Raw genomic sequence first — 26013 nt, 5'->3', positions numbered from 1 at the left:
TACTGCACTTGCGCGGAGTCAGTTCTTAAAGGAACACGTTGCCTTGGATCGGACGAGTTGGTCTTTAAAAAGCGTTTATAACTGTTTGTTATAAAATGCATATGGTTGGAAAGATGTTTTAAAAGTAGAATACAATGATCCACACAAATTTGCCTCGAAATTTCGTGGTTTTCATTTTACTTTGCGAACTAAGACGGTCGGCCATACTCGCAAAAATGGCCGACCGTGTTCGTCGACGAGGTAAAAGGAAAACCGTGCAAATTCGAGGCGTGTTTGTGTGGATCATTGTATTCTACTTTAAAACATCTGTCCAACCATATGCATTTTATAACAAACGGTTACAAACGCTTTTCAAAGACCAACTCGACCGATCCAAGGCAACGTGTTCCTTTAAATTGGTCTCAACGTTTCGACTAGCTTGCTCTAGAAGTCGTCAGGAGAAATTTTATATTGTAACCAAACATTGCTGTTATGGTACACACTGATCTCTATAACAATAATAAACAGCAGTTTATGCAAAACAAAAGGTTTGTGCCCGCGGTGTGTTAAAAATTCGCAGATCATGGCTCGGTTTGTTTGGGGCTACATTTAGGTCCGGGCTGCATTTAGTTACATGTTTGGGCTACATTTAGGTCCGGGCTACATTTAGGTACATGTTTGGGGCTACATTTAGGTCAGGCTACATTTAGGGCTCGGGCTACATTTAGGTGCCGCACACTCGGTCTATAATCAAGTTGCATACATCATTACGTGTATGCATTGTTCCTTTACCTTTTCAATCAGTGGGATAGGTAAACCAAGTCCAATATTTGTACTGTGTCACCAGAGCGACACCTAGCCGTGGATCCATTCATATTGACGATGATTTTATTGTTTTTACGAAAAGAGGAGAAGTAAAGAAGACTGGAAGAAGAAAGGGGGAAGTCTGAAGAATGAAAGAAAGCTATAAAGGGACTGTGATTAATGTCATTCAGAGACTCAACAACATAAACAAGGGAAGTCACGTAATGGTGGCAGCACATGTTTAAACGAAGTTGTGAGATAAGAATGAAAGAAGAAGAAAAAATTGTCACACGAAGTTGTGTGCTTTCAGATGGTTGATTTCGAGACCTCAAGTTCTAAACTTGAGGTCTCGAAATCAAATTTGTGGACAATTACTTCTTTCTCGACAACCATATCACTTCAGAGGGAACCGTTTATCCCAATGTTTTATACTATCAACCTCTCCCCATTACTCGTAACCAAGTAAGGATTTATGCTTAAAATTATTTTGAGAATAGCGTCCACTGCCTTTAATAAATGTGTCAACGGTTACATTTTTAATGTAATGTTTACGAATTAGTATAAATAATTATCAGACAAACGACCCACTCAAACAAAAATCAACCATTTCTATCTAAAAGACTTTTAAAGTTGAGCAAATAGCACCTTAAGAAACCTGCGCAACAACCTTACTTTTAAATTGACATCACAATCGAAACACTAATATTGTTGAAAACACGTTATTTTTGTTTAGTTTTCAAATTATTCACACACATTATTTGATGGTATTTGAGTATTTAGTTTGAGCCGGCCATGATTTAAACAGCGCACCTTAACACTGTGGCTACAAAATTAATGATACCTTTTGTATTCTATTTGTTTTCGAAATTTACTCAAAAGAAGATTTTGTTACAAATGCAAAAGAAAATTAAATTGACTGACGTTTCGACCTTAGGAAGTGAGTCATTTTTAAAGGCCACGTTAATTATCTCCAGTTTGTATAATATTTGTCTGTACTAGTATGTTCTTGCAAAGTGAACTAAAAAATAAAGTCACACGTCGGGGAAACATTGTCTAGGAAACTGTGGTTACCAAGGTAGCGCTGTAGTATACCAAACGTGCAAACAGCAATGACAGCATTTTGCACAGTCAATTAGTTGAGTATTGACAGCGGCCAGTTACTATGCCCTGGTTTCCTTGGTAATTGATTGTGTTAACATCAATCAGGTTTTGAGAGAGAGATAGAGGATTCGAGCTACGATGACGTCTGTCATAATGCCATTTGATATTTTACCCAAAAGTTTGTTTTATTGCGTGGGAGGTTTCTCATAGTGTATCTATAGAAAAATTACCTTCGAATTTGGCACCTTTGGCTTCGATAATCGATTTAACAAAATGAAATAGACACGGCTGGACAGATGTAAGAAAGTAAACTTTGCGAGTTCACATATCCCTCGAAATTGTGTAGCGTTTCCTTTTATTTCGCAGACGAACACTGTCCGCCATTTTGGTTCTCAAGATTTAACGACACAAAGAAATGCCTTACAAAATGATTAGATTATTATTTTTTTGTTTAAAGACACTGGTCACTATTGGTTATTGGCAAAGTCTATTCTTCTTACTTGGTGTATCTCAACATAATATGCATACAACAACAAACTTGTGAAAATTGGAGCTCAACTGGTGGTCAAAGTTGCGAGTTTAATAATTAAAGAAAAAACACCCTTGTCACACGAAGTTGTGTGCGAGTAATGGGGAGAGGTTGGTAGTAACAGCTCCCTCTGAAGGAACGTAGTTTTTTCGAGAAAGAAGTAATTTTCCATGAATTTGATTTCGAGACCTCAGGTTTAGAATTTGAGGTCTCGAAATCAGGCATCTGAAAGTTACCAAGTAAGGTTTTATGCTAATAATTATTTTGAAAAATTACCCATAGTGTCCACTGCCATTAAATGAATTAAGAGAGAGGGGGAGATGGGGACAGGGTTGTAGAACTTCTTTAAAAAAAGATAAATTTCAGATTAAAAAAAAAACTTTCAACATAAATTAGTTTTATAAAATGATCTGTATACGTTTGGTAATGACCATGCAAATTATAACGTGATAAGAAGTACAACAACTCTGTATAGATATAATACCTTTTGAGAAAAGTGTCATTTCGATGTTCTGCAATTATGGGAAAAGATTTCACTTGTTTTTGCTTCATCACATTTTTGAGTACCGCACGCGGTAAGGCACCACTTAGATTGTGTATTCGTATAAGAGGGATAATTCTCCCTGCGTGGACATATTATTTGTTGACAATTATATCATTATTTCCAAGGTTTTGTTCCTCGACGTAAAAACCTTAACCGCGGATTTGGGAAAAAAATTACGATGTAGTCTTAATAGGCATCTTGGGAGAACTTGTTTAATGATGAAGGAAACGGATGATAACAAGGGTCGCGTCAAATACGTCTGGAATGAAGACTGCTATTGTAAGGCCAATGTTCGTAATAGTTTATATAAAATAAAATAAAATTCTTATAAGATGTTTATTATTTACAGATGGTTGTATAATTATCTGCTTTTATTATTGCTTTGTGTACTATATTATGTTAAATCTATATTAATTTTTATTGTGTACCCCAGATGTGGGGCAACAGATCTACGGATCATAGTATGTATTTGCTTTTGTTTTCCCTTGCCCATCTCGGGGTTTAATTATTGTCAATGTATTTTGTTTTGTACTGTTATGGCAAATAAAATAAAATAATAATAATAAAAAAATAAAAAAATAAACATACATTTTTGGCGGCAATAACAATTTTATCCAGCCCTAAAATCTATCACAAATCCAATAATGGCGCTGATACACAGAGAATCGGGGGTCGATTTCACAAAGAGTTAAGACTAGTTCCTAACTTAGGACTAGTCGTAAGAGATACTAAAAACTTACTAAACAATTAGGACGAGTGACTCGTCTGAACTCGGAATAAAACTGGTCCTAACTCTCTGTGAAATCCACCCCAGGTGACTTAAAAACAAAACACGGCAGAAAACACCAAATACATTACACAAATACTTCACTTTACAATAAGAATATACAACTTAAGGTTTTCCAATTTTTTCTCTACCAGTTTGGAATAAGGAAGCCAGTGACTTGACATGTGGTGGCAGTGTTTATTCTTAGCCGCGGTGTAGAATGAGAGAGGAAGAAACAAGAAGAAGAAACACAAGCAGAATAGCTGCTTTGCAAAATAAGAGCCTTAAAGCCATTGGACACTTTCGGTAAACAGTATTGTCCAAGGCCCACACTTCGTGTTTCACAACTTATGTATAAAAATTACAAACCTGTGAAAATTTAGGCTATACACAATTATTTCAAGATAAGTCTTTCACCATTACCTTCTGTAAACCCTGTAAATTATTTGTAAATCTGTGAACTTAAAAAAGAAATTCTGTACCGAAAGTGTATAATGGCTTTAACAAATATAATTACAGACATTTTACACACACCTACAGCTAACCGAATACAAAGTCACACTAAGTGATTTATGTATTTCACTTATTTGTAAAACAAAGCCCTGGAGCATTTGTTTTTTTAAATAGAGAAGGTTACACTCTTAAAACAAAACAAACAGAGAAAGCAACAAAATTTATAAAGAGTGAATAAAGAAGGAGACCCAAAACCCAATAACAACTATACGATTTCGTTTAGCACAAAAACCTAAAACGAACAAAGGAATATAAGTCGATTTCAAGAAAGAAGGAAAACCCTGAGATACAAGTTTTGCATCGAGTGGACAAACCTCATTTAAACGGAAGGACAGTCGCTAATTTGCTCATCTGTGGCTCAATCAGACAGAGAGGTCTTCCTCTTGCCTGAACATCGGACGTCACGATCCGAGGCTATAATGACGAGAAGATACCGGCCTGAACAGATGCTGCCAGATGTAACCTTTGACCTTGGATTCATTTCACATAGAGATTCGCAATCAATTCACTCATACATTACTCATAGTGAATAAAACAAATGTTTTGATGTACAGACATTATGCACACGTTGCATTGCATGCATCCAAACGAAACTGCAAAGTACATCACATTGGACCAATCGTAACACAGATATGAAAAGTTTATGTCACTTCAGAGGGAGCGGCTGTTTCTCACAATGTTTGTTTGTTTGTACGTTTGTTTGTTTTTTTTGTTTGTTTGTTTAGATAATCTTCCCATCAAGGGAACCCAGCAAACTCTCACAAGGGGATATAAACGCCAAGCTGGCAACAGCCAATCTCTCTAACTTGTACAAACATTGGTTAACGTCTATAATATAAATTGCACAAATCAAGAAATTGTGGTTCAGTAACTAGACGACAATATATATTCTAGTCATTGTGAAATCAGTGGTTAGCTGGGGGATTCGAACCAACAACCTTGTGATTGCAAGTCCTGCAGTCTAACAACTGTCACCGACAGCTCTCCATTGCTCATTACCAAATAAGTTTGTACGCTTACAATTATTTTGATTAATTACCATTGGTAGTTTACCAATAGTGTCCGGTGCCTTTAACTACCTCCGTTATTTCCCTGGTACTCTTACCATTTGATTTTGGTTTGTATTCTGTAAGGGCTGTCGTTGAAATATGACTATGAAATAGCGCAGCCAACGGCGGGTAAAACTCACTCACTCAAAATTTCAAAGAAGAGGGTTTGGGATAAAACAAAAATCAATCGGCATTCTACGACAATCTGCAAATGAAATAATAAATCAAAACAAAACGCGAGAAAACAACTAGATAGTTTAGTTAACAATTCCATTTTAATATTGGTCCAAAATTAAAGTCTAATTTACCTTACAAAATCGCCACGACTGTCACAACACACTAAACGAAGTGGTCTTTTCCATAATTATTGGCGTTGATGAGCAAAATACTTCACGAAATCCTCAAAAGGTTGGGAAGTCTAAGGCCAAAGTACACATCGAGGAATCCTTAAACTAATGTTATAAAAAAAAATAGAAGAAAAACCACACACACCTGCGGTCATCTGAATGAATGTGGTAACGAATGTAATTTATCTTTGACGGCCATGTGAGGGCTGAAGTAAATTAAAAATAACCCTTTAAAACATCCAATAATTGGCGTTGTCCTTTACATTAATGAGCAACGTTCTTCACGAAATCCTTATAGGGTTACAAAGTCTATATGGCTTAAGTACATCAAGGGCGACTTAAAATAATATTGGGTAAAAAAAACAAAATATCCACGCGCGGACATCTGCTTCACGTCCTCATTGAGTTTTCGCTTCTTCCGATTTCACGAAACGCAAGGATTAATCCTAGCTCGGGTTAGGACGAATAACTAGTCCTAACTTAAGATTAATTTAGGGTTTGCATGTGACAGTGCAAGACTGGCACTCGTCCACAGTTCTAAAGATAAATCTTAAGTTAGGAAGAGTTTGGTGAAATCGACGGCTGGTCTACTTATATAAATAAAATAAAAAACACGAGACCTTATTTTTTACTATAGGTTTTCTTGGTAAAATTCGGCAAATGAGCAGTCAATTTAATTTTCATGCGTTCGAATTAAAACTGTTTTGCCTCTCCAGTTGTTACTGCGTTTCAAATTCAGAATTCGGCCGTTCAATTTCGTTTTGAGTCGAGTCAAATTCCTTAAGCACTCTGTTCAATTTAGCGTACCGTCATTCTTTTTCGTGACACACACACCTCAAGAAGCGTCTGTGTATTTGAATGCTGTTTCGATGAATTGTTAAATTGAATGATTATTTTGTTAAATCGAATAACGTAAAAGTACATTTTTGACTAGTCTTAAAACGAAATAGAATGACCCTTTTCAGCTGGCATTCAATTTTGTGCCAAATAGAATAAGCTGGTGGTTAAATTGGCTGCTAATTTTCTGAAATTGACCGAGAAAACCTATATTATTATTATTATTATTATTGTTTAATTCTTTTTAATTTTTTTGAACATATTTATACATGATACCAAATCAGCTCAGATGCTGTTTACACCATGGTCTTGTTAAGAGCAATTGGCAAAACAAAAGCGATGAGTACAGTTATAACCAACACGATGCTTCAAAGAAAACAGACTTGTACTCTTTTTGGTAGCTTAAGAATCACCGTTCAGTTATTAATGTACACATGAAACGCGAAAATAAGTGCATACAAAGCGACGGAGTCCAGTGTTTAAAGGTACGTACCATTGCAAACAAATTTATCTATTTTTGTTTTCATATTTTTACCCTAGTTTGAAAATAATGTCATCCATGGATTCTTAGTTGTAGATTCATCAAGAGTGTAGTAAGGGTGTGTAAGAATGTGAAATTTCAACTTCTCAAATCGGGTAAAACAATTTTAGTAAAATTTTTGTCAATAATTTGTTCGCATTGTAAAGAGCTTTATACACAGGGACCAAATAGAGCTGCTTAATCACAAAAATGAGGTAAGCACAACACAGTTATGCTTACCAGAGTTAGGTTACCAGCCACACTACCATGTCGCATGTACAATTTGTGACTCAGGGGTATCATGCTCTGCTAAGCATACAGGTTGTTTAGCAGTATTTTCCGCTTTAGTAGCCCTATGAAATTGGGACGTCAGTTACAGGGGCTAGTTGAATACCCTTTTGCTCTTAATAGTTGAACTATTGCCCAACTATTTAATGCAACGAAGTAACCTGCAAACAGGCATCACCAGTTAACGATACCCTTTCAATAAACACAATTCAACCCCATTTAAAAAAAACTCAATACTCCTCTACGAATGGTGTTTGCCGTGCCGTGTGGTTTTTGAACGCCCATACTCCATGTACGGTCACGACCATTTCGAATCTCACCCCACTCACGGCCTGCAATCTGACTGAAGTAGAGCTACTCACCACGATCTTGAGTCATAATTTTGCAACTTGAGATTCCAGTAATGCCTCCTTCGTCCTTCCACTAGATCGATGAGAATCTGAGGATCTTTTTTACTGCTCCATTTTCTTGGGAAACAGAACAGTTAGCAGACTCTGATCGTCTCTTATTTCAATATTGAGTGATTTTTGTTTTTGTATGTGACAGGTTCACGGAAAGATCGTATGGATACCAGAGATTGATTGGTCTGGTGACAACCTTTCTCCCTTACGTCATTGTTTTGTATATAAGGCAGGTCCACGGAAGGATCGTCTGGATACCATGGATTGATTAGTCTGGTGACACCCATTCTCTCTCCCGTCATTGTTCATTTGCTCAACATTCCTTGAATATTTTCCCTATGTGTTTGTTAGAATGAGGTATCGATACTGAATGCATTGGTTTTTATTTACTATATAACACTATTCAGCTGAACCAGTTTTACAAACAGAGTGTTAATGACAAAGTAACCACATTGGTTCGATTGTTCGGTGCGTTCGTTGAGCTTCCCTGGGTCGACCGCGGTGTGTGGCGGTTTTTTTTTCCCAGGACGAACGTGTGCATATAATTACCCACGTTCGTCCTGGAGAAAAAAAAACCGCCACACACCGGGGTTGACCCAGGGAAGCTAAACGAACGCACCTGTAATAAGTTTGCGAGTCTCAAATTACAAGTTTATTCTCTCTAGAGAACTTGGGTATACATTGGGTATTACAGAAGGCTTTAACATCCCTCCTGAAGCACACATTTTTTTACTTTTGTTTATACATTTTCGTGCAGTGCAATGATCTTTTCTGCGCGCGAACGCAAATTTAATGCGTGTCTATTTTTAAAATATTAAAGAACCGAGTGAAAGAAAGAACTGAACGGAACTATTGGAAATTACTCAAAATAATAAAAATTGAAATAATTTGAGCATAATAACTTACTTTGTAACGAGCAATGGAGAGCTGTTGATAGTAGTAACGGTGTAACACGTCGTGAAGTAACGTAGTTCCTACCCGTTTAAAGACTTCAGGCCTGAAGCATTTTTAGGTATCTGAGAGCAGACAACTTTTTTTCAATTTTTTTTTTCGTTCACTATTCTCTTGCAACTTCGATGACCAATGGAGCCCAAATTTTCAAAGATTTGTTATGCTATGCATATGATGGGATACACCGAGTGAGAAGACTGGTCTTTGACAATGGATGAGTGCGCGCTTAGGCAGAAGCTGTGAGTCTGCTTTTAGTTGTCACACTTTAAGTTCAACCGTAAAGTCTCAGTTCACCGGCGTAGGGGTGAGATATGTATACACATTAAAACCGGGAACCTATAAAACAAAAGAGGACAATAGGGTCCATGGTTCGGGAAAGGTGCATAGTTGGAAAACGTGTTACAAAACCAAAGGGAGCTGTTGCCAATGAAAAGTTACGAGTATAAACAACAGAGGGACAAAAGGAGATCCACGGTTGCAGGCGTAATACAAACGTGTGTGGGTGGACCCTTCATTTCACTCCAGTCTCAAACACGCGTCCGCATGAAGCATTTTCTCGAATCGAGACACTGCATAAACACACTTCACGCGTTTCCTCTCATCTCATTTACGTCAAAACAGATCGCAAATTTGCTCAAGAAATCAAATGAAACACACAATGGGTTCCTCGATTCAACAGAAACGTGAGCTTGCTTTCAATCTAACCATTGGAAGGCAGCACTGAGGTCACACTTTGATTATTAAAATCAGCGCATTGCTATTCCAACCACGAACTGATCGCCGTGTTTGGCACCGATCAAAACGCCGTCAAGTCGGCGGTTTGGACCCTACCCCGATTCAACCCCAAGCTCGGCCCTCAATTAGCCCAAGTGACTTCTCCGCAATGCGTAGGAAGGAAGCTCATGGTAATGATGACGATGATGTCAATCAATCAAAAAACGAGCCTTGACTTATTTCCTTTTTTTAACAGAGATCTTACTTTTTAGAGTTTGGTTTCATGCTTTCTTTTTATCGATCCAGTAGCGAACCCCAAAACAACTTGTTTTCCTCAAAACTACCAGGCTGTGTGTAAAAAAAAAGCCAGCGTTCAATTTCTTTTTGTAGTAAGAGATCTGACTTTTCATATGATTTTTGTTTTTATCTTATTCAGCTACCTAATTTTTTGTTAAAGTTTGTTAAGTGTTCTGGAATGATTCGTATACCGTATCGGAATTGGTGGATACATTACGACTATAATGAGTGTTGCTAAGGTTTTTAAAGAGTGTCCCGATGACGCGATGATGACATCTAACCGTGGCCGCATCTGTAACCATGGAGGACCTCCATGCTGTAACCGCCACTTCAGCCACGACCTTTTTTCGAAAGACGCGCCTTGCAGCCCCGTACTTAGTATTCAAAATATCCATGCGCCACGCATATAAAATTAGATCCAATACAGGGGCTTTTTCATTGCAAACTGCGTTAGCATGGTACTTTTTATTAGGCCTATATGCACGTTGAAATGACACAATATTCAAAGTAGATCTTTCACATCGTGTTAGCCAAAAAGCGTAAGCATCAGCTTCATTTGGCATGTTTTCGCAGACAAGGTATCAACATTCGCAGTCATTGAGAGTGTGTCTATAAAAAAAGACACACGGTATATAGCTTATGGGTGAACAACTTACAAGCACGAAGTAATAACAAAACGACTGACTATGTCCCCCCCCCCCCCCACCACGAGTGTGGCCTTTATACACCCAACGATGCACACGTACTACCCCACAGGATCTGTAGGAAGGGAGGCGGGGGTGGGGGGTGAAGACACATCGTCCGTGAAGGCTTTCTAATAGAATACCCCGCATCTCCCCCTCTCCTCTATACATTGATTTCTCTTTCGGGGCCCAATCTCAGTAGCTGCTTGAAACATAAACGCGTTTAGCCCTCGGCCAGTGCACGTATCTGGATCACAAGGACATATAAATTGGGACAGGGGACTGCCAACAACCCCCACCCCTCCACCCCCGAAGCAGTGAGAGATTTAGTGCGATGTGTAAGGGTGTATAGCAGACACAATTGTTACGAATTAAGTCCTATGAAGACACAGCTGCCACACTGACTCCGGGCGTATAGCTCCTTGATGACGGGACAAGTGGCTGTGTAGTTATGACGAGTGGGGAATATACGCTGCTTTTTAAGGTCAATCAGTCCGAATGTTGCCCGCTCCCTTATGAGATGAATTGTTTACACACTTGAGAGAAATCACAAGATTGTTTATTTGTTTCATTCTGAATTGGCAGGGTGTATCGTAGACATTAATTAGGCTATTGCTAATTGTATCAATTGTGAGTCATGAATATAGTGCCAGACTAAAAATTATAATTGCCAGGCCTGTATGTTTTATTTTTGAAATGGGAAATGACACCAAGGGATTTTCTCCTTGGTAAAGGGCACCCTGTGAGGAAATTGTAAGTTTCTAAGGGTCTTTTTTAAGGACGTTTTATATACTTCATACCATTTCTCCGTTATGCCTTTTCGAGACCACGGGCTATGCTCGGGCCTAGGCTCCGTTGAAAACGCGCAATTTCATTAAAGTGATTAAGACAGTATGAACGTGTGTCCCATTAAGCCAGAGCCCAAGGCTGAAGCCATTGTTTCGAAAGGGGCCCGTTAGCTTTAGCCAAAGGGGGGGGGGGGAGGGGGTGCACATCTGTAATAATAGAATGTTAACGTATAGGCCCTATAAGGGTAATAACATACGTCCGTAGTAAAGCATTAGCTGAAACTGTGACACTATATGCAATCCACGATCCATGAAACACAAGGCGAGAAATATATTTTAGCCCTAGGCCCCTAGGGGAACACGTTGCTTTGAATCGATCGAGTTGGTCTTTGACAAGCACTTGAAACCGTATGTGTATGAAATGCATTTGGTTAGATAGATAATCTAAAAAGTAGAATATAATGATCCACACAAACATGCCTCGAAATTGCAAGGTTCTCCTTTTACGTCGCGAACTAAACACGGTCGGCCATTTTATGGAGCTAGGAGTCAACATTAATAATTGACGACCAGAATGGCATATCCGACGCCACATCCGCATTGGTGGCTACACATGGCTACGGCTAGAGCTGTTTTAATTCCACGGATGTCCTCAACGCATGATGACGCGCACATAGCGGTAGCCGCAGCTGTAGTCGCAAACTCAGACACAGTCCCGTATTTTCAAATGTTGGGCAGAAATATTTCCCACTATTTTTTTTGGAGTATTTTGGAGCATCAGCGAAAGGCATGTTAAGTGGGGAATGAAGAACTAGCCTTGAAGTAAATCTGGTTATTACCTCCTCTTAAGGTATGTGTTTTATATAAAGATGGTCAGAAAGGTCCATGAGATAAAATATTTATGCACTCCTCTTAAGGCATAAATAGATTGTGTTTTCGCAGAAATAATCTTAGTGGAAACAAAAATAGTGATTTACGACTTTAATTCCACGGGGTCTTCCAAATCCCTTGAAGGCAAATTGCGCATTGCTTTTAAAGGTTGCGGGTATTGTCTCTGTAGTTTGTATTAAACAAAAATACTCATCAATAGCGTTATCACGTGGCGAGGCCAGCGGTCGCAAATCCAGCTTGTAATTGCCGAGAGGGTACCGGCTCTAAGCTCGAGTTAGGCCCTATCATCTCGTGTCTGTATTACGTCTGTCAACATCGTCCTCATCATCTTCCTCGCACTCGCTTATAAAGGTTTCTCCTATACCCACACCCCGTCCCAGACACAAAATGTTATCGGAATCAGGTCGAGGGGTTGAAGGAAAGGTCGTTGTATGGGAGTGACTTGGTTGTCAATATTGAAGAGAGTTTGAGGAGCGTGTCTGCTTTCAGAAAAGTTAAATTTAGTTAGGTTTTTTTTCAGCGAGTGTACAGTTAAATTCAATTATCGACTACGGCAAAGGTGATTATGTGAAGCTAACATGATTGAGAAACGACATTTCAACTGCACTGATCCATACTCGCTGTAAGGTTTGTAAACCGCCAGTGCAAATGTGTAGGGTTTTGCAAAGTGTGTAAAGTTTGTAAAATTGTGTTTAGTTTTGTACAAACTGTTTAGGGTTTGTAACAAAGGTTTCATTGCATGTTGCCTAATGATACCACTGTGTTTTTTGTATCTTGAGTTTATTTGTCAGTATACTACTTCACTCCACACCAATCTCAGAGCTCAACTATTGAAAAAATTACAAGTTTGTTTTCTATGTACATAAAAACATAAAAATTGTGTATCTATGCAGCAATTGAACGGTCTGATTTGTCAAATTTTCAAATGAAGAAAGAGGAACATCTTTAAATTGTTAGTTAACACTTCAACTTATGTAGAAACTTCAACACAAAATGTAAATATTTCCCATAATGTGGCTAAGTATAATATTTTTGCCTGCCAGCACTGCCCTAGAAGGTCGAGGTGACTTTTTGATTAACGTATGCTACATGGCCTAACTACTCCACACTTCAAAGCTCCCCAATATCAGCAAGATACGAGTACATTGCTTTTCAATCAGCCACAGGTCAGTCTAGACACCGTACCAGTGGCAATTCTCTTTTCAAAGTATATAGACACTGGAACCAAAAGACATGTACTGCATATTTCAAAGCTCCACACGTATCAGTTTCGTTTCGACATCCACAGGCCAGCCAAGACCCCAAACCATAGTGGCAAATCTCTTTCCAATGAAACGACGCCGGGATGTACTCCACAATTTCATAATAATAACCTCGGACATACACTGTGTTTATTTGCCTTTTGAAACGCAATATCTCGCTTAGTATTGTTAAACATAATTTATGAATAAATATTTAGGAAAATAAAATTAATATAGTTTTTAATTTGTGGACCGCTGTTAAATGGTACGATGACAAAATAAGCTAAAATGCAGTATACACTGTATCTGTAATTAAGCCTGCGCGTGGATGTATGTTCTTAGCACAGCTCGCTGATGTGACGCGGACAAAAGCGACTGTAACACGGAAGTTTACGTTCTAAGGGCTGGGCAAGGAAACATACTGCCAGAGAAACTCCGTGAGTGGCACGCCGTGTAATCGCATCTCCCCCAGGCGGGATGTATTCTCCTCCGAAGTCCCCCGAGCTTCATCCGATCACGGCGAGATTTGCTTCCCAAACAATACACGGGGAAATATAATTGTATCAGCGTCCCGGTATATGGAAGGGAATCACGAACGGGGTGAAAATGATGACTCAAGAATCGATTTAGAACTGTTAATAAAACGCACGCCGAGCACAAACCAATGTCTGGATATAGAGTTGAACTACGGGAGGTAAGGTGTGCTTAGACCGGTGTCACAGGTGTTCCTTGCACCTCACAACGGCCTCGGGCCTGGCTGAGAAGCGTACGCGACTGGATCGAACGCGCCTACTCCGGCGAGCTTTCGACGGTATACCTTTACTTTATGATACACCTCTACAGAGAAAGGACGGGTCGATAGTGGGTCTATATGGCACGTGTACGAATCATAACCACATTTATGTTCTAAAAAGCACAGGTCAACCCTGCATGATAATGATAGAGATCGGTTTCAAGCTCACTGGCTACGGAGATCAGGAAGTGACATCTGACATAATGGGGATTCTGAGATAATTTATCGCAGGATGAAGATATTTTGTCTAGATTCTTCTACACCCTGAAGTAAAATTCCGCCTTCTCCTTTATCCAGATGGTCGACACCTTTAAAGTATATAAGATGTCGGCATCTCGAGACAAATAGTCTCAAGGTGTCGACATCATGGACGAAGAAAGTCGATTTTCTGAGATAATCCATCTTGGGTCGTCACCTTGAAGTAAACCATCTCAGGATGTCGTCATCTTACGTTTATGATGTCATCATCTTGCAGTAATCTACCTCGGGATCTCAACAAGTTGCATGGCACTTCCCGAGTTCCGTACCTTTTAAAATCATTATCATCTCTGAATCTATTAGCAGTGGCTACGACTAGTCACTTTGAAAGCTCTCCTACATGTAGAAACATCATGCAAGAATCGCAGCCGTATAGCCGAATTCTAAATTGATTCTGTCCTCTTTCCAGCTTCTGATGATTTTCCCAGGCTGTAAGAAACTATTGGTTCTAAACATGACTGATCAGTCCAACTGGGACAGAAGTGCAGCCCTGGGTCGCTAGGGATATAGAATCCAGGGGATGAAAGTCAATGTCCGGACCAGCTGAAATACAGCACTGTGACTCACAGTGGGTCTCTGTCTCGTACCCCGAGTCCGTCTTTCTCCTTAGAGCGTAAACATGGTGATTTTCCTTGAGAAGCTCAATACACGTATATTTAAAGACACTATGCACTATTGGTAATTGTCAAAGACTAGTCTTCACAGTTGGTGTATCTCAACATTTGCATAAAATAACAAACCTGTGTAAATTTGAGCTCAATCGGTCGTCGAAGTTGCGTGATATTAATGAAAGAAAAAACACCTTGTCGCACCCTGGTCACACGATGTTGTGTGCTTTCAGACGCTTGATTTCGATACCTCACTAACTCTTAAATATGAGGTATAAAAATCAAATTCTTGGAAAATTACTTCTTCACTTTAGAGGGAGCCGTTTCTCCGGTGTTTTATATTATCAACCTCTCCCCATTACTCGTCACCAAGTCAGGTTGTATGCTAATAATTATTTTGAGTAATTACCAATAGTGTTCATAAACAACCCGCTCATTTTTGTATCAACAAACTAACGCCCCTGAACTTAAAGGTTCAGAGACAAAGTGTGCATGTCTTAGGTAACGACCTCAATCACAATTAAGGTGTCACGAAGTCTTTGGGTTGGGATTTCAATTAAAGCCACACACGGGCTACTTTCAGGTGCAAAGTACAGGTGTAAAATTAGCTGTTAGTTTTAAGTGCACGATACGCCTAACAAAAGTACAATATATCTTTCGTAAATGAGGTACAGATAGTAGGCTGTTGTCACTAAGCCTTATATGAGGCTTTATATATAATTTCCAGGCCATCTTCCCTGAGGGACCCTCGGAGCGTGGTCCGATGGGGCCCATCTCCCACCAGACCTGTAAAACCTCTTGAACTAATAAAAACAAAATAAGAACCAAGCCTCTCAACCTCATTCGATGCCTCGAGGAATTGTGTTATGAATAACGTTCACACCCATTGGAAAATCTCGCCAGGTGGGCTTACTATTGTTAATGGTTGCAGAATGATGCCGTTTAGATCTCTTGCAGTACAGAACCAGTCCCATCTAAGCCTATCCATCCATAACCAAAACAAAATGGCGTTTACTGGTTGATGTAGAATGAACTGTGAGAACTCTTACAGCACAGTACATGTCCCATGGCCGATACAAATTGGCCTTATGTTTGTTAACGTATGAGCCGTTTATGAAATCTCTTATACAGACCGTAAGAGTACGATTTGACTTTGATACAAGTTCACTTGGGATACGAGCTCATGCTGTTATGAGTTTACCTTGGGACGAGTTGACTTGGGTACGACTTGATTTGGGTACGAGTTTACATGTTTACGAGTTCACCTGGGGACGAGCTGACTTGGGTACGGATTAAATTGAGTACGAGTTCACCAGGTACGAGTTGACTTGGGTACGAGTTCACCTGTGAACGATTTGACTTGGGTACGATTTCACTTGGGCACGATTTCACTTTGACTTGGGTACGATTTCACTTGGTAGCGAGTTTACATTGTTAAGATTTCATCTGGGGACGAGTTGACTTGAGTACGAATCGACGTGGGTACGAGTTGACTTGGGTACGATTTTACCTGGGTGGGTACGAGTTGACTCGGGTACGACTGACCTGGGTACGATTTGACTCAGGTATGAGTTCGCATTGTTACGAGTCAGTTCAACTGGGGAGCAAACTGGATTATAATTATCAATACGGTTTATTTCTTCAAATTAGTGTTTCGGAACATTGTTTTTATGTTTCATTTAGAGCAGAATGTGGTTGCGAGTTCATTTATGTTTGGAATATTACCATTTCAAATAGTCCATAATCTGATGTATGAAACGCAAATGTATATATTTCTATGGTACTTTTTTTCTGCTTAAAGGGTTCCTCAAAATTAAACACAGTCTGCAGATGGAAAGTCGACAGGAAAACGCAACTATATTAAACTAAAATATTTATAAAACCCCAAGCTGCGCGGTTGAACATTGGCTGGCGTTTACGAAAGCTTTGTAATGAAAACAAAAACCCCGAGATTGAAATAAATGAAGCTAATGATTGATTTCAGAATGTACTCTGGTGTCAATAATGCTCCGATCTACATCCCGTCCTCATAAGAGTTCCTTCCCGAGTTCATTGATACAGGGTTTCATCTGCTCTCTTCCGCTACACACATTCAACTAAACAGTCACCCGGTTTTTTGCTATTTGCAGCGTTGCCGGTTTTCAAGCGTGTCTACGCAACCGTGAGGATCTGCTCGGAGTTCTCCGTGGTCATCGAGAAATTAATCGCAAAGAGAGGGAATTACGTCTGGTTGATGTCCCATGTAAGGAGGATACTATTCAGAGTCATCACTTGCTTGAATTCACCATTTTGGTGTTTAGGATTGATGCGGTTGCCACGAGCAACGCATCTTCTAGCTTTCCGCGAGACGGTTGCGGAGAGTTTTTTTGTTTGTTTGTGTGTTGACGGACGTTTTGAAGGCGTGCGGAAGCAAGCTTCGACTTGTTTTAACGGACCGTAGAGCTGCTTAGATGGTGCACGCCTCCTTGGACCAATTTCATAGCGCTGCTTATCGGTAAGCAGATTTTCGTCCTTACCATAGCAGAAAAATTTGCGAGCGTATTTCACAGGAATAACAGAAAAAATAGGCGGCCATATTGCGCGTTCACCATGAATTTGCAATGTGACATCATTTTATTTTCGTGCGGTAAGTAAGCACCGGAAGGTTATCATGCCTTTTCATGTGCAACGGTTAGCAGCGCTAATAAAATTGAGCTCGCACAGTAAGCACCAAAAATCGGCCGCTAAGCAGCGCTATGAAATTGGGCACTGGTCTTGAGGGGGGGGGGGGGGGGAGGGACGGTACGCCTTCAAGCCCCCCATACCTGGTGCCTATCATCAAATTGAATATCATGAGGTAAGTTAGACCCTTCAATGTATGCTCTTCACATGTGTCGGAATACAACGAGGTAGTAGCCCCGAAATACCCCTGGATGGTCAAAAGGGAATCTTAAGGTGCTTTCGAAGTCTATAGTTAAAACCAAAGTCTTCAAAAGCACCAAAGCGATTTCGAGGTAAAACACCTTAATGTTTGCACAGTTTTACACTGAAGACTTTTTAAGTCATGTGTCAGGCAGCCTGAGGCTGACAGTAACATTGCAAGAAAAATAGACCGCTGAACCATCTGCCGAATGTAAGTATGTTACAAACATGACAAGCTCCGGGGAATAAAAAGAAGAAGATTAGATGAAATAACACGAAGGGAAAGCTTTTGGGATTACACTGTCAATATGACAGAGAAAGATTGGCCAGGCTGAGGACATTGATCCACCGGACCCCGTGTGTTTGCTGTTTAATTCATACACCCTAGGTTTTCATAGAAAACTACATACTTTCATCCCATCTAGCTTTCAATGAATACACAATACAAACAAGCTGTAAAAATACTCATCAAACTAGGTGGTCACGTTCAAAGTACAAACAGCGAAAAATAGTTATCCATGTGATCGTTCTGAACCCATCCGACCTCAGCTTTGTGTGTGTGCTGTTTGATTTGTACGCCCTAGGTTTAAAAGAATAACATACTTCCATCCTCGTCTAGCTTTCAATGAGTAGACGACACGAGCAAGCTGTAAAAATACTCATCAAACTAGGTGGTCACGTTTAGAGTACAACAGCGAAAAATAGTTTTCCATGTGATCGTTCTGAACCCATCCGACCTCGACTTTTGGTGTTTGCTGTTTAATTCATACACCCTAGGTTTTTAAAGAACTTGCATACTTCCTTCCCATTATTTTTTAAAGAGTACACGACACGTGCAAACTGCAAAAATACTTATCAATCTAGGTGGTCACGTTTAAAGTGCAAATAGCGAAACATATTTTCCGTGTAAACGTTCTGAATCCATCCGGCCTCAGCTTTGAGTGTTTGCTGTTTGATTCGAACATCCTAGGTTTAAAAGAATAACATACTTCCTTCCCCTGTCTAGCTTTCAATGAGTACACGACACGAGCAAGCTGTAAAAATACTCATCAAATTAGGTGGTCACTATTAAAGTGCAAACAGCGGGACAAAGTTTTACATCTGAACGTTCTGAACCCACTCAACACTTATACGGCTTTGTATGTTTGCTGTTCAATTCATACACCCTAGGTTTTAAAAGAATAGTATACTTCCTTCCCATTATTTGGTTTTCAATAAGTACACCACATAGCAAGCTGTAAAAAACTCATCAAACTACTACTAACGTTTGTCTTTTTCACTTTTGTATAAAGAGAAATATCATTCTTGCCTATTTTTCATTGAGAAATGAGGACAGGCCTTCCTCCGTTACAGCGGCACGTTTACAATAACAATAAAACTTTCATTTCATCAACATCGAGTACCATGTAAGTCTTTAAAAATTATCTCATAATCTTGTACGAAAAAAAAGTTTTTGGATCGACTGTTTCTTCCCTTTTCATTTTAGACGGCAACTGTTCCGGTTCGTGCTCGGTGCCGTTTAGCACACTATTGGCTGACTCCCACTCCTATTATGTTACCCGTGCACTTCCGTTTGTTTTTTTTACAGCTGTCTTTTTATATCTAAATTGAAAAACACTGTTTGGGCATACTTTGTCGTATCACGTCTTCGACTCGCATTGGCCGACTCCCCCTCTTATTATGTTACATAAAACTTCCGTACTTTCATTTTTTTGTAATTGTCCTATACATTTGTGCATATTTTGTCGTATCACGTCTTTGACTCGCATACACATTAATAAGGTTTTACATTTGAGACTAGTAGGATAGGCCTTCCTCCGTTACAGCAGCACGTTGACAGTAACAATAAAACCTTCATTTCATCAACATGGAGTATTATGTAAGTCTCTAAAGGTAGTGGACACTATTGGTAATTACTCAAAATAATTATTGACATAAAACCTTATTTGGTGTAACAAGAAATGGGGAGAGGTTGGTAGTATAAAACATTGTGAGAAACAGCTCCCTCTGAAGTGACGTAGTTTTCGAGAAAGAAGTAATTTTCCACGAATTTGATTTCGAGACCTCAGATTTAGAATTTGAGGTTTCGAAATCAAGCATCTGAAAGCATGTTTTTTCTTTCATAGTTATCTCACAACTCCGACGACCAATCAAACTCAAATTTTCACAGGTTTGTTATTTTATGCATATATTGAGATACACCAATCGAGAAGACTGGTCTTTGACAATTACCAATAGTGTCCAGTGTCTTAACAAATTATCTCATAATCTTGTACGAAAAAAAAGAAGTTTTTATCGACTGTTTCTTCCCTTTTCTTTTTAGACGGCAACTGTTCCGGTTCGTACACTAATGGCTGACTCCCACTCCTATTCTGTTAGCACTTCCATTTTAAGATTTATTTTGCAGTTGCCATTTAAAATAAAAAACTGTTTGGGCATGTTTTGTCGTATCACATGTTTGACTCGCATTGGCCGACTCCCCTCTAATTATGTTACATACAACTTCCGTACTTTCATTTTTTTTTGCAATTGTCTTTATACAAATTGAAACACCCTATGTGCATATTTTGTCTTATCATGTCTTTGACTCGCATACACATTAATAAAGGTTTACATTAGAGATTTTAACACCCCTTACCAATATTCTCCCTTTTCGTTGGTTTAGAGCGCGTCACATGATATGTCTTAGTTTTACTAGACGACAGCCGTGTGATAGTGCATCGGTTTGCCGTGTGATAGTGCATCGGTTTGCCGTACGCTAGTCCGAAGACTATCACACGGCGTGCAGTACCCAGACGTCCGTTGCGTGTACGAGGATGATAAATTAATAGTCTGTAACCATTTCGGTTTACATGACACTACATGCAGCACAGTGAAAGTTTTCGCAATCTGTATTCGCGTCGTCTGTGGATTGTAGCATTCAGGTCCCAACTTAATAATACAGTATTTAGAAATGTTTGGGGTGTTAAAAAACAAATATTGACTGCTTTTACTCGTGCAATGGTTAACACTCTGACTCCCGAGGTGATCCCCGGAGCGTTCTATTTTCCCGAGGCCTCGGGAAAATAGAACGCTCCGGGGATCACCTCGGGAGTCCCTCGGGAAAATAGAACGCTCCGGGGATCACCTCGGGAGTCATAGTTTTAACCATAGCACTCGAAGCAGTCAATATTTGTATACTAGCAGCTGAAGTTACCACGGTGTTGCGTATATTATACGTGAGCTTATGTTACTTTCCGTTTCACGGGACGGGGAGCATTGATTTTTCATAAAAGGATTCGTGTAAGGAAAATTTAAATTTCTGAAGTAAAAACAACTTTTGTTCGAACCCACTTTCATTTTCGCTTCTTTTAACCCGCGAGGTATATCGATTCACTGTGTAAGAAGCGAGATATGAACATATCCCATTTCTTTCATTTTGAATAAAGGTTATAATATTTAGAAACGTGTGTATTGTACCTCAACTAGGGAACAACACACTAGTTGTGTAAGCTGAAATCAGCTTATCCCCAAAAAGTATACAGGTTTTAATTAGAAGTGTTTTGAAATGTTAACCCATTTTGTCTTTCAGTTGAACTGGTGACATTTAACTTAAATAAGATTTCTCACGACAGTTTGCTTCTTTAATACAAAAAAGTATTTTGAACGTCATGTTGAAGTTCCACTGTTACAAATACTGCACAACCCCTTCATCAAGCGTAACCAGGATCAGCAAATTAGGAGCAATCCCACTGCTGACACCAGTGCTAAACTTTGCAGACTGTTTTTCGCTGGTTCAATCGAGTGGAATAGCGAGCCATCGACGAAACGACCCTTAATAGCAGATAGGCACATGACTGTGTTATAAAGCTGGCATAATGCCACTAACAATGTCCTAGACTAACAAGAGTTGAAAGACAACGCTAAATTGGAGCAAATGTACTCACTCTTTCCCCAATAATAACCCCGTCTGTTTGCTCCACGTTTCGGTGCTTTAAATTTGTACTCAACCAAAAAACCCACCCACCCACATCACGGTCGTCCCGTGTGTTTCTAACTTCATTTAATATGGCTAGACTGTAGAGTGATAAATGGTATGGTATTTGTTCAGTGGAACAGTCAGCAGCGGTTTATGAGATCTCGTCCCCATCGTCGAGAGATCGATTTAGCTGATTAATGATATTTGTAGAAGAAGCTAAACCGAAGTAAATCGCCCGGGGAAATAGAAGCAAAACTTGGATGTAAAGGTCGAGTGAGTTTATGGGATATATGCTTCTGTATAAGACCACAACAAACACTGAGAGTTTAGACTCGTGTCTTTGAAGATTTCCTTAATTAAAGATAAAGTGCGGTATTTTGGTAAATGTTTGCAAAAAGTTTCCTGCGAAAGTAAGTCAAGTCTACTTGAGCCCGTTTAATACAACGCGTGTGGTGTTATAGGTTAACTTAGAGAAAATATCCTTGGACACTTTGAGACAATAACAGATCAATTATTTTTTAAGATGGACTCTTGACCCTCAATTAAATAATTAATTTCTCTTTTGAATGGCTACGAGCACTGATTCGGTGTACCGCTGAGAACTTCTGTGCCTTAAAGGCATTGGGAAACCTTTGGTAATTGTTAAAGACTTTTCTTCTCACTTGGTTTATCTCAACATATGCATATAACAAAACTGTGTAAATTTGGACTCAATTGGTCATCGAAGTTGCAAGAGAATAATGAAAGACAAAACACCCATCTGGCACAAATATGTGCCTAAGATGCCTCATAAAGGCTTCAGGCATGTAGTATTTTAATATTTGAGTGAGAAGTTACAATTACCAATAATGTCTATAGCCTTTAAAGGGAATCGTTTGGTTTTAGAGTGTGGAATACAGGAAAAGGGTTTGGATTTGTACTCGTTTCTTCCGTCGGGTGTATCCTATTCAAACCGGACGCTAAATCTATCCGTTCTGGGAAAAGAAGGAAACAAAACACAAGAACAGTCGGCGATCTAGCCTCAACATACATGCTTCAACGCAAAGATCTGATTAAGTTCATCACTCCTTCCTCCCAAATGTTCCATGCTCGTCGTCTTAACTCATTTACCACAGCCCACGAAAGACAAATTAGTAGCACACATTAAAGAAACCTATCACACTGATTGAATAAGGATCGAGTTCTGATTTATAATCAACGCATGGACGTAGCATAATATTATATCAATGATTAGGTTGGATTATGTGGAATGAACATCCAGTATTATGTAAAAGTGGCCACATGAGAATAGTACTCACTTATCAGTCTGTAGGAAAAGAAACTGCGAGTGCGGACTTTTTTTTCGTGGCTCATGCTTGCATCAAAGGCTTGGTTCCATCACCAGGGGTCGATTTCACAAAGAGTTAGGACTAGTCCTAACTTAGGACTAGTCCTATAGGTGATATACAAATTGCATGGATAGTCCTAAGTTAGGACGAGTAACTGGTCCTAACTCGAGATAAGACTAGTCCTAAGTCTTTGTGAAATCCACCCCTGGTCATCAAAACATGAAAGGCGAAATAGGGGAAGACCAACAATCAGCTATACATATGAACTTGCCAGGGACATCGGGGTACTTCCAGCTAATCATCCAATACACTGAGTTTAGATATTGAAACATTAAAGGCAGTGGACACTATTGGTAATTGTCAAAGACTAGCCTTCACATTGGGTGTATCTCAACATATGCATAAAATAACAAACCTGTGAAAATTTGAGCTCAATCGGTCATCGAAGTTGCGAGATAATAATGAAAGAAAAATAACCCTTGTCACACAAAGTTGTGTGCGTTTAGATGGTTGATTTCGAGACCTCAAGTTCTAAATCTGAGGTCTCGAAATCAAATTCGTGGAAAATTACTTCTTTCTCGCAAACTATGGCACTTCAGAGGGAGCCGTTTCTCACAATGTTATATACAATCAACCTCTCCCCATTACTCGTCACCAAGAAAGGTTTTATGCCAATAATTATTTTGAGTAGTTACCAATAGTGTCCACTGCCTTTAATTGTTTACTATTTAATTTTTGAGCTTTTTAACGTTAATTATGTTTTTCGTAGATCCAGAAGATTGCTTTTGTACAATCCTTAAGTTCACATTTCTTTTCCCCTTGTTGTTTTCATTGTTATGTTTAGTGTACACTCTTGTTATATTGAAAAGTATGCCATTGTATATTTATATTGGTTCAACTGGGGTATCAGCAGAAAACAGCCATCACGCTGAACTGATTTTAACCCGGTATAGAATAAAGAATAACCCAATGGGATCTATGCAGTACAGTTACAAAAGTCTTTCTTTCAAACGTTTTTTTTTTAAACCCTACTATTTCAGCCACTCTGTTGCAGACTTCATTTGGACATTAATAATAATATTTGTAATGCGCCAAATCAATCTTTATTGTGTTTTTATCATTAAGGCTCTGCAGAGAAACAGCAGAACAAATTACTTCCCACAGAAAAATCTACAAAACACATAAAATAATACTGTAACCGAATCATTCAACAACAATAAATCAGTGTTTCGTGTGAAACGACGGGATAAGTCCACAAAGTTAATGTAATTTGCGTGGGTAAACTTAATTACGCACCCTATGACCCGCGTCAAAGTTACGTTTTTTTATTTTAATTTGAGATTTTTTTATGTTGGGTTTGTTGATAATTTTATTGCATGCTACCACGCTGACGTTTTGCAATTGCCCGGGGAATGAGGACGAAGCACGCAAGGGGAAATTTCTGCGTCGGGAAGAACACGCGAGGAGAGGAATTCCACGAAAATGTTATTATATCATCGATCAACAGATGAAATTATATTATCGTGCAAAACTCTCGCCCGGTGATGATATTATTTTTATATAACTGGGGTGGAAAGGTAATACCTATTGATCAAAAGTAGCGTTTTAAATGTTAACTTGTTTTGTGTCAGTGAGTTTATGATTTGACTGGACTCACCAGGAGGGAGGGGCTGTTTAGCGCGAAAATTCCTTGACAACAGTTTGGCTCATGGAGTGTGGTATTACCGAGCAGTCTTAAACTGCACCGGACTCAAGCTCAGATTGGTAAATCATTCTGAATGTGGGCTCAGCAGCCGATTTCACGAACACTGGGAGTTAGGAGTTTTCTTGAGTAAGGACGAGCATAACTCGTCCTAAACTTAGGATGAGTTCAATGCGTCCTATTGTCTCCGGATACGGAACTTAACTCATCCTAAGTCCAACCTAAGTATGGAAGAGTTTGGTAAAATCCACTGCATGGCAGGTCCCGTTAAACGCACGTCTTGTTCGCGCGTCACTCAGGATGGGCCCTTAAGCAGCCTTTTTTTGTCGACCTCTTGGACGCCCTATCACGTTATAGAGCCTGTGGTCTTGAGGAAGACACTTACAGGGTCTTTTCAAAACCATGGATTGGGATTTAGCTTAGGGCTCGGGCTTGTCAGTTATATAGAAAATGTGTGATTTCCTAACGGGTGTTTAATCAAGCGGACGCAGCCTAAGCATGAGCCAAAGTCGGATCCCAAACCGAACCCAAAGCGGCAGCCCAAACCGGAGCCCAAGCAGGAGCCTAAGCATGATCCAAAGACAGAGCCAAAGTCGGAGCCCAAGTCGGAGCCCAAGCGAGAGCCCAAGCAGGAGCCCAGAACCGGACCGGAGCCCAAGCAGGAGCCTAGGCATGATCCAAAGTCAGAGCCAAAGTCGGAGCCCAAGCGAGAGCTCAAGCAGGAGCTCAAGCAGGAGCCCAAACCGGACCGGAGCCCAAGCACGGGCCAAAGCATGATCCAAAGTCAGAGCCAAAGTCGGAGCCCAAGTCGGAGCCCAAGCAGGAGCCCAAAACAGGAACCCAATCAGGAGCCCAAAAGCATGAGCCCAAGCAGGAGCCCAAACCGGAGCCTAACCGGAGCCCAAGCAGGAGCCTAAGCATGATCCAAAGTCGGAGCCCAAGTCGGAGCCCAAGTCAGAGCCAACTCTCGAGGCCAGGCCAAAGCTGTTGTTTTGTAAAGGATCTTGAATAACCATTTTTAAATGAAAAGACTTTAGTCCCGTGTGTTGTGTTATAATGCACATACAGGAACAAACTTCTTATCGCTAAGAGACGGGGTTCGCACCGCTGTTTCTGGCAGTGGCTGCATATCACTACACATCACATTGTTAACCGTTAACTTCGACGAAATCGGGCCATGTGACTTGAAATCATATACACTTAAAAAGTAAGGCGATTGAGT

The 26013-nt window shown here is 39.7% G+C and overlaps 2 protein-coding genes across 3 annotated transcripts in view; one reads left to right on the top strand and one right to left on the bottom strand.

Annotated features, from left to right (window-relative positions):
• The window catches only part of LOC117296788 (relaxin receptor 1-like), a 45931-nt gene extending 38153 nt beyond the window's left edge, over window positions 1–7778 (bottom strand). The window contains exon 1 of one of the 2 annotated variants that reach the window (XM_033779838.1): window positions 7640–7778. The gene's annotated coding sequence lies outside the window, so the exon portion shown is untranslated. Of the gene's footprint in view, window positions 1–4550; window positions 4660–7639 lie in introns of those variants that run through there. The other variant, XM_033779839.1, reaches the window with a different exon arrangement.
• Window positions 7779–19670: 11892 nt separating this feature from the next.
• On the top strand, window positions 19671–25708 carry LOC117296674 (protein TsetseEP-like). Its single transcript, XM_033779704.1, has 2 exons — window positions 19671–19682; window positions 25274–25708. The coding sequence occupies exons 1-2, from the start codon at window positions 19671–19673 to the stop codon at window positions 25706–25708; spliced, it is 447 nt and encodes a 148-aa protein (XP_033635595.1).
• Window positions 25709–26013: the final 305 nt, after the last annotated feature.

Source organism: Asterias rubens, chromosome 11, assembly GCF_902459465.1.
Source record: "Asterias rubens chromosome 11, eAstRub1.3, whole genome shotgun sequence".
Classification (NCBI taxonomy): Eukaryota; Metazoa; Echinodermata; class Asteroidea; order Forcipulatida; family Asteriidae; genus Asterias; species Asterias rubens.
This window is presented reverse-complemented; position numbering and strand designations above follow the sequence as displayed.